The sequence below is a fragment of the Blennius ocellaris genome (assembly GCF_963422515.1).
Source record: "Blennius ocellaris genome assembly, chromosome: 4".
Classification (NCBI taxonomy): domain Eukaryota; kingdom Metazoa; phylum Chordata; class Actinopteri; order Blenniiformes; family Blenniidae; genus Blennius; species Blennius ocellaris.
Genome location: NC_137653.1, coordinates 15,319,924 through 15,329,095, shown reverse-complemented (window position 1 = coordinate 15,329,095; position 9,172 = coordinate 15,319,924). Strand labels below are relative to the sequence as shown.

Sequence of the window (9,172 nt, the reverse complement as noted above, 5' to 3'; positions counted from 1 at the left end):
TTAACTCAAAACTTTTTATTGCTCAACAGAAAAACAAACAAAAGAAAAAAACTGCTTGATATGCTTCAAGACTTTCGGAGAACAAAAAAATACACACAAATAGCAGTACCATGTGCGAGCTCATTATAATCCTAATGCAAATCAGTCTGTCAATTTGGACCAGTGTCTCTGGTATAGTGTGTACTCAAGCTCTGGATTTAGGACTTTTTATTTCTCAATGATATAAATACAACAGGTTACATTAATCTTTAATAGCTTCTACAATTTTTAATATAGCTCTGACAGCAGCTCAGTGACGGCTCACGACAAGAGGCATGCTTTATAGATAGAGATATATATATATATATATAAGTATATATGCATTACATGTTACTGGTACTGTACAATTATTGTGTGGCCCACTGACAAGACTGACGCTGCTCTCCACCTGCTGGCCATAAAATTAAGCGCAAGTAAAAAGGCAACTTCAACTATAGGAAATACTCAAGCCAAGAATTAAATGCCTCCATTCATTACATATATTTGACAATTACATAGAGCATACTCTATTTCTGGAGAGTTTATATACTCACTGAAATTAGTAATACAATCAGACAACGCGGAACCATCAAAATAAAATCTGAACTATACAAATTTAAGTTGAAAGTCACATGGCAGTGTAACGCTTAAATCAAACCCTCGGACTCCTCATAAGTACTGCAGTCATTTCCACCCGTAGCCCATCCTGCTGTCTCTTCATTCAGCTTTTAGTGAATTGCGCATTACGTTGTTACTAGTGCAGCTTTTTCTGCTTCAAATCCGTTGGCCACAATTAGAAACAGAATCATAAATAAATTAAACACAGAATATACAATATATAGTTGAATTGCCATATGTGTAGGCAGGGCTGCTTAGTACCCTTTCTGAGTGACCGTTTACACACCAAACAATATGTGGCATTACTCACTGCAGGCATGACTGTCATCCGCGTTTTGGCAATTGCAAGTATTGAATACATTTTACGGCAATTTACCATGAAGAGAAGACCTACTGTTAATACTTCAGCCGTGTGTTCTCAAAGCCGGCTAAATTCTACACATTGAAGGGCAATTAAAACGTATCTCTACTCAACTGGACACTTTGTTGTTTACAGTACATTCACATATTCAGAAAAAAAAAAGAGAATGTTAGGATTTTATCTGAAAACTGAACTATATTTAAGACATGCCCATCCTTCAAACTTGTCTTCATACCTCGAGTGTCCTTGACCAAAACACAAAGCGTCATTAAGAAAAAAACAAAAACAAAAACAAAAGGTACGAGTAAAAAAATAAACGGCATGAAAGTTGCTTAAAGAAAAACTCTTCTGGTTACAAGGCTGATAATCAGAAGTTGACCGAGGGGGTTCAATGTAAAATCAAATTCCCACAGTGAGACAGGAAGTGTTGCTGCACCTTAAAGGGGCACCACCGAAACCTGAAAACCCAAACCCTCGACGGACCAAAGCTCACACAGACCGTCCAGTCTGGGATGATCTTCTAATAAATAAATAAATACTCCTGCTTTTCAATGTCCCTCATTTAAATGTGGCACCAACACAAAACATTTGGTATAATGAACTCATGTGTTCAAACTCTCACCTGACAATCCTTCAGAGGCAGTGTGACCCAAAGAAACTCATGCAACCAAACGCAATCTCCAGCAAGTGCTATGTTTCGTATTCATATCGGTAGATTAGATGTTGAGGGCAGGGGGGTAAGGTGCAGGCTTTATGGGTGGATGAGTCTATAGTCATGCAGCTGAATGGGAAGTGTGCAGAACGTTCAGGTCCCCGGTCAATGGCAGATGGGTTTGTACACTTTTCAAAGGATAAAAATCTTAATAACTTTTTGAATGATCTTGCCACACCCCGGACAAGGAGCCTGGAACTTGTGTAGCCTCCTCGCGCACGGAAAACAAGTTAGCAGGTGGGCTGTGCGTCCGTGTATGATGTTCCCGTTACGCGGTCGCACTCGGCAGAGCTTGCAAGGCTCCCTTAGTGCCTCGGGTCTGACGTCCTCCACCTCCATGCCCAGACTCTCCTGGCTTTCCCCTCTGGAGAAATCCTCGTCGGCGTTGCGGTAGCCAGACGGCTGAGGCCCCTTGCCTTTGCCCATCACCATCCCCATGGTGGGAAGCGGCCGGTCAGCTGTCGAGTGGGAAGGCAGGATGACGGGATCAGACACCGTCCTGCTGCAGTCTGGCACGTCTATGCCCGTGTCGCTGTCGTCATCCTCGTCGTGGGTAGTGAGAGAGCTGCAAGCTGGGATGTCGGGAACAGAGAGGGAATGGGCGAGTCGAGGGACGTCTTTGTACCAGTTCTTGCGTAGAGCCCAGCAGCGAACGCAGTACCTTTGGAGGGGTATGTTGTACTTCCTGCACTCTGTGCACTGCCAGGCATCCTAGAGCACAAGAAACGTAGTCAGAGGTCTGGTATCTTTGCAGTTTCGATAAATAGCAACTGCTACAACCAGAACATATAGTGATGCACACCTGTGTAGAGATCTCGGTGTCGGTGTCATCGCTCAGACACTGGGAATCTTCGTCTGGCTCCTCCTGCATCTAAAGAAGAAAAAAAACAAAGAAATCCCATTGTCAAACTTTAAAGAAAAAAATCAATCCCTTAATTGATTTTTTTCCCCCCTGCCATCAATTTTCAATTTGTCTTATTCCTCTGTTCTTCATACCTTTGCTAGAACCAGTATGGGCCAAATTTAGTGGCAATGCTCCCTTACAAATAAGTGATACTCGACACAGGAGGACCTGTTCATCATACGGTATTCAGTTAATGTTCATTTGTGTTGTGGGGGCTTAGTTTAACTATGGAGGAAAACATGTTCACAATGCAGGTTTATATTCCAAAATCTTTCAATTTGAATGACTTGAACAATCCCACTACAAGGGGCAAAATGAGTTTCACATAAAAGGAATTAATATTTTCTTTTTTGTCACACTCTAAGAACTGTGTGTGTTAGAGTTTGAGTCATCCACTGTAACCTGTGTAATATTATACTAGCACTACTTTATAAATGTGACTACATTGACCCTCAAATGTTCTGTTCATGTATCATGTGAAAAGTGGATGAAGTGAAAAGGATTTAATTTGTTCAAGATTTTGAAGTGTTAATTCTTGATCAATACATATACGAGCATCATCATGTGAAGAAATAAAAAATCTCATGTGATTATTTGTTAGAACTTCCTCATAAACATCTTGATTACTGCCGTATTGGCTGCTAACTCAGAACAAGCCTCCCTGAGCATAGAATGCAACCCAACACATCCCCAAAACCCACTCATTTTTGAGGAGCCATTTCAAAAGAAAGCCTGCGTGTCAACACTGCTGAGGGCCTGGAGGGTTTGTAATTTGACACCAGCACCGCCTGTCTGTTTGACCGCTGTTCCCAGACCAGATGACGTGAGGAAATTGCTAAAGAAATGTGAAAATATTGAAACAAAGTAAGACATTCACGCCAGTATGAAAAGCCATTTACCGACACATCTTACACTTCGGTATCGTAACCACCAACAATGAAAACCCAGCCTTGTAACATTGTGTGTTGTCGTTGACATAGAAAAGTATTGCTTTTTGTGTCAGGAATTTAAAAGCTACTCATAAAGACTCGTACCTCTCTATCCGACTTCTCCTCCTTCCCTCCTCCATCATCATCCTCCAGTTGAGCCTCTGCCTCTCCTCCACTCCCTTCTTCCAGAGCTGCCTCCTTCATCTCCACGCTGACTTGTTCACTCTCGCCCTCAGTCAGGAACCAGAGATCATCTGTAGTATCGGACACGATGGCCGTGTCCTCCTCCTGTGCAGGAGACAGCTGACACATCAGTCAGACCACCACTGTTAAGCTCAAAACCATTCAAACATCATTATTTCAGTCAGTCTGGCTTGTTATACAACTCGATGGACTTTCGTCAACACATGAGATTTCTTACTTGGTTTGTGTGGATGTCGGTGGATCCGTTGCTCCTACGACTGTAGTTATTACGGAGGTTACCCAAAAACCACCACGGCAGGCCAGAGAGGTCCCACTCGTCAAGAGACACCTCGAGTTTGGGTCGCTTGTAAGCGGAGCGGGGCAGGCCTTCAAGAGAGTCTGGGAGGTTTGGAGGGATAAAGAAATGACTTCCGGTGTACCTTAGCAGTTTGACGCCGAGAGTGTCAAGTATGTAAGAGATCGTTTACCGTCGTCTGGTTCCCGAGGTCGTCTCTGGGAGGGGGTCTGCAGGAGGGGTGCGTCACTTTGAGCCTCCAAACCTGCTTTGACCATACCTCCACACATCTACAGAGAAAGAGAGATAAACAATGAGAACACAGAGCCACGACTGAGGACTTGGATGACTCGCAGCTCCGTTTCAGAGAGGCCTCTGGGTTGGTGGTGATGGTGAAGGGAACACGGGGTGGAGCAATTAGGGTATGGAAGAGTGGGGAGGGGAAAACGATTTAAAATCAGAACTACCCAACAAAAAGATTTGTTTAAAAAAACAAAAAAAAAGACAAATTGCAAATATGATAGCTTGTGTAGAAAATTAGATGTAAAATATCTGTGCCATTGAAATTGTATATGTGGGATCTTTAATTCTATAAAGTCTGAAGAGAAGAAAATGTCGATTTATTCTCACATCCTCAGATTAGTGAGGCCCAGGAAAGAGACTAATTAATGTTCAGTTCAAGCATATTTTTGAGAAACACTGCATTCAAGCGGATTAGATATTGAATCATAGCTTGGATTAGTTAGAACCTACAGCCACACACACACACACAGACACTTTTTTTTTTTTAATTCATAAAAGCTCACAGGCTGCAGCTCAATAATATTAGGAAATAGTGTAAATAGTGTAAATGTATGCAAACTGATTCCAGATGGAAGCGGAAAGAAGGGTGTAGGAATTTGGGGATTGGGTGAGAAGGGTTTGGGGGTTTTTCCTGGAGCCTGTGGCTGTTCGAGAGCTGCGATCATCCAGTTCGGAGCAGAGAAGAGAGCTCTGAGACAGACAGAGACAGAGACTCTGCCCCCCATCCACTGGCTGGAGCTGGAAATACCACCAGACCAAACCAAGGATGGGGTTGTACAGAGACGGTGCCACTCTGTACAAATGGATACCGACGAAGACAGCAGACCTTACCTCCTCATCCTCAGTACACAAAAGACGGCAGGATTTGACAAATATTTCATAGAGAGACCTTTCAGCGAATAGTCTGCTTCAAAACAGCATTATCATTTGAACAGCTGGGCACCGAGGACGCGCGTCCCGACAGCGAGTGTCGAGTGTACCGAGGAGAGAGAGGACGTGCGTCTCCGTTTCTTCTGAGCACCATGCTTCAGCTTTACCTGACCACGATCCTCCACTCCGCCCTCTACACATTCACGGCCCACAGAAAGATTCTCTGCAGCGTCTGCATTTCAGATGAGACACAGTAACAGAAGAAAAGGACACCCCCCCTTATTTATTACAGCATTACACACTCTCTCAGGCCCTGGCCAATGGATTTCAAGAACAATCCAGTAAATGATCTTCTGCCCCCCCCCCACATTCACACAAGAGATGCACAGCCTGTCACAAGCTCTCACAGTATACGCAACAAGAGAAGACGGATATCAGGAATGTATAATACTGCGTTGACAAAATACTTCCCTTTAAAAAAAAAAAAAGGAAAATAAAAAGCAAAAATTTAGGAGAAAAGGCACAGGATTACAAATTTGCTCAAAATAGATTCAAACATTACAAGTTCTTTCCACATATGATTCAAACCAGCAGTCACTTACCAGCACAACCGAGCACAACCAGGTATTTCTTGAGCATTTCATACACGGGGCTGTAAAAATGTCGAAACGGAAGGGTTACAAATCCATGTCTAAAACGGAAATGCAAGATGTGAAAGCCCAGAATGACGATCCTCGGGGCTCCGTCGTTGGTGCGGTTCAATACCTGGGGTTTTTCACGGAGAAGCTCTCCACTTCGAGCAGCTCTCCCAGAGGGTCATCCTGGCAGTGGACGATGTGCTGCCTCTGTTTGTCGTACAGCTGCTTCCCCATGATGTACTGACCCAGGTAGTGCATCACCTGGAAACACCGACAAGCATGACGCCTCAACGGGGTATAATTCCACCAACAGGACTCGCATATATACCCTTTGTGCACAATTATTAAGATAATGATCATTTTAACCACATCATCCTATTTATGCATATTCTCCAACTCCAAGCCACATAATCATGAATGCTTACCACATTTCAGGCATATTAGGTGATGTGTATTGTGCATTATTTAGTGGAAACATTAGAAATGTGTAGTTGTATTTATTACATTTGATTTGAGCTTTGTTAAACTCATAAAATGGAACAAGAGCGTTGTAGTTAAGAAATACAAATCAATCTTCAAAAACACAACTTGCCTAATAATTGTGCACACAGTTTAATACCGCACAATGCTACTTTTACCACACCTCCGGTAATACCTTGTCGAAAGCCAGTGAAACAGGTTTAGCCTGGATTTTCAGTCTGCTCACCTCTTTGAGTGTGAAGACATCTTCCTGGGCTCCTGCTACACGCAGAATCTGCAGGAGAGGGGCTTTTGGTTGAACCTGAGTGGACAACAGAACAAATCAATTGCAATTCAGAGTAAAAGTGCTTTATTCTTGGCTGCATGATTCCATATTTGCACCAACAAATACAGTTGTGTGTAGGATGTTTCAGTTCTGGCCATTTGCTTACGCTAATACCTGCAGTTAGTGATGAACCCAAGTGTCTCCTGTGGTGAAATTAAAGATGCTCGAGGTGTTCGATATGGTCCACAGGTGCAGACATAAGACAGTCCATACAGAGACCACAAAACAAACTGCCTTTATTTTTTTTTTAACGGATATGTCCTTATGTCATTGATGCAACAATGTGGAATAAAATTAGTAGCAACTCCAATTGTGCAAATAAGCATGAAAAATTCAAGGTTACTGGGAGTAACATCAAAAAGCAACCTACAATAAAAATGTGTGAGAACCTATGTGCGAATAAATAGTTCAGGACAATATTTTTAGTATTACCTATGGAAACTATACTTTTTGCGATTCATTTTTTCCCCACCAGAAATTCTATGGTTCACTTGACAGGATTGTATGTGATTGACAAAGGTGTTAAATAACTAAGCATTTGTTATCATTATTTTTTAATTCTTATTGGTGGGACAGCAACAGAGTGGTGTTGTGGCTGGCACTCTGAGAAATCCTCTGGCTTGAAGGAGCCCCGTGTGGAGTTTGTGTGATCTCTCCCAATTCTCTGCTTTTCCTCTCTCACATTGGAAAAATATGCATTTTAGGTCATTTACTGGCTCCAAATTGCCCACGAGTGTGAGATGATCAATCTCTGCATTGTGTGCAAGTGTGAGCTAAGATCAGCTCCAACTCTCATCACCTTAAGATCGATCACGCAGGTGGAGATGATGGAATGAATGGATGGATGGATGGATGGATGGTATGCATGTTAACTGTGGTGTTTTACCTGATTTCCTTCTCCAGGAAGCGCCCTGCATGATGGGCTTGAAGCCAGAGGCTGGGGTGGTACGGAGCTCATAATAGACGAACGAAGTCTGAAAACCCAAGAACATGCAAAATAAATTCACATCCAACAACTTCTGATCACTGGACCCAAAACCAATGCCCGCACCGATGACACAGCTGAAAGCTCGTTTCAATTTACAGCTGGTAGTTTGACCCGGAACGACTGCTGATACAGCATTACTGGTATTAGTTTAAAAATCGTGCAGCACGTCAGTGTCCCTGTATGAAGCGAGTGCTCGTGCACATGGAAGCCGCTCCAACTCGCGGCTGCGTGCACAGATGAAAGGTTACGTTCGACCAGCTCCATTACTTTACGTTTCAACACGCCTACAAACCGCAGGGCCGCCGCGGCCGAGCGGGCGGTGGGCGAGCACCTCGGAGCGTTAAAACACACGACAAGGACCGGCGGGTTGCAACTGCCCGCGGCAACGTGAAGAGGGACACTCGCAGACAACTGGAGCAGGTGGAGAATCCGCGAGCCCGTGTTAGCCGAGATAACGACGGAGCTAACGTTAGCTCCGACAAGACGGCCGCGGCTAAAGTGTCTCACCGTGTCGACTGGGCATCACTTCACAGCCGCTGCACGGTTACACGCGCTCCACTGCTTGAGCGGCCGGGCCACATCTTGGAATAGTTAAGCTGAGAGAATGTTTCGGGGACTGGTTGACTCTAACGAGCAGGAGACAGTTAACTGAACTACACATTCAAAACGGCCAATATGGCGACGCAGCTTCCGGAATCCGGATACAGAACTGGCACGTGGCGCCCCCTAGTGTTCAACTGGATGTAAGGTTTACTCATATAGGGGGCCGCAGGAAGAAAATACACTGTTGAGGCCTGAGACTTCCGTTTTGTTCATCAATAATAAATAGTGATAATAAAATAAGCACTTGATAAAAATTATCACTGTATTTTATGGGTCTTTCCCAGTCCATCATTTTTTGATAATAATTAAATTTTTTCCAAATTTCGTGTTCAGAAAACAAGTCAATAAAAACTTTTTTTTTTCATTGTCATCAAATATGTGCGGTGACAATTGCTTGCCCCGGTAGCTAAAGTGCTTGGCACCATGTTGCAACCAATAATGTAATTAATTCAATTCAACTTCATTTATATAGCGCCAAATACAACACAGTAATTTCAATACACTTTCACAGAGAAGCCCCCTCCAAAGACATGTTTTTTTTTTTTTTGACATAAAAGGTTTGACTATTTCAGATATAATAAAGCCAATAATAACTTTCCAATATTGACAGCATAATATTCCATCCATCCATCTTGTACACTGCTCAGGGTTGCAGCGAGCATCATATTCAGCCATTTTTATTTGATTGCCATTGTGACCATTCAGACATGAGGCAGTTGACCGTGCTTTACAGGGAAATATTGTTTATATGTAGTTCATACATTAAAATAAGGTGAAATGCAAACGTTATTAGGAAAAGCATAAAAAAGAGAATATATGCAGTTAAAGCTTTATTAAGCTAAAGGTAATAAATAAGTGAAATATTTTGTTTTGTGGGATGCCTGATCAAACAATAAAATTTCAAGTCCTGATTTATAAGAAGCGAGTGTGTCAGCAGTCCTCAGG

General features: G+C 42.9%; 1 protein-coding gene across 2 annotated transcripts; it reads right to left on the bottom strand.

The window, feature by feature from the left end:
* mdm4 (MDM4 regulator of p53) lies at positions 1-8,302 on the bottom strand. 2 transcript variants are annotated; one of them, XM_080494966.1, is made up of 11 exons: positions 8,132-8,302; positions 7,523-7,610; positions 6,538-6,612; positions 5,959-6,092; positions 5,796-5,845; positions 5,361-5,425; positions 4,214-4,310; positions 3,964-4,124; positions 3,648-3,845; positions 2,512-2,580; positions 1-2,420 (listed from the first exon to the last, which is right to left on the bottom strand). In XM_080494966.1, exons 2-11 carry the CDS (start codon positions 7,592-7,594, stop codon positions 1,842-1,844), a joined length of 1,500 nt encoding a protein of 499 aa, XP_080351092.1. In that variant the 5' UTR covers positions 7,595-7,610; positions 8,132-8,302; the 3' UTR covers positions 1-1,841. The 2 variants fall into 2 exon arrangements, with proteins under 2 accessions (XP_080351092.1, XP_080351093.1); XM_080494967.1 differs by having other exon boundaries at positions 3,648-3,830.
* Positions 8,303-9,172: the final 870 nt, after the last annotated feature.

Excerpts from the sequence above, each read along its gene's own strand:
- mdm4 (XM_080494966.1), bottom strand. The coding sequence starts at position 7,594 with ATGAGCTCCGTACCACCCCAGCCTCTGGCTTCAAGCCCATCATGCAGG. Across the intron at positions 6,613-7,522 it reads TTCCTGGAGAAGGAAATCAG|GTTCAACCAAAAGCCCCTCT; the intron begins GTAAAACACCAC and ends TTGTCCACTCAG. Across the intron at positions 5,426-5,795 it reads GGTTGTGCTCGGTTGTGCTG|ACGCTGCAGAGAATCTTTCT; the intron begins GTAAGTGACTGC and ends TCTGAAATGCAG.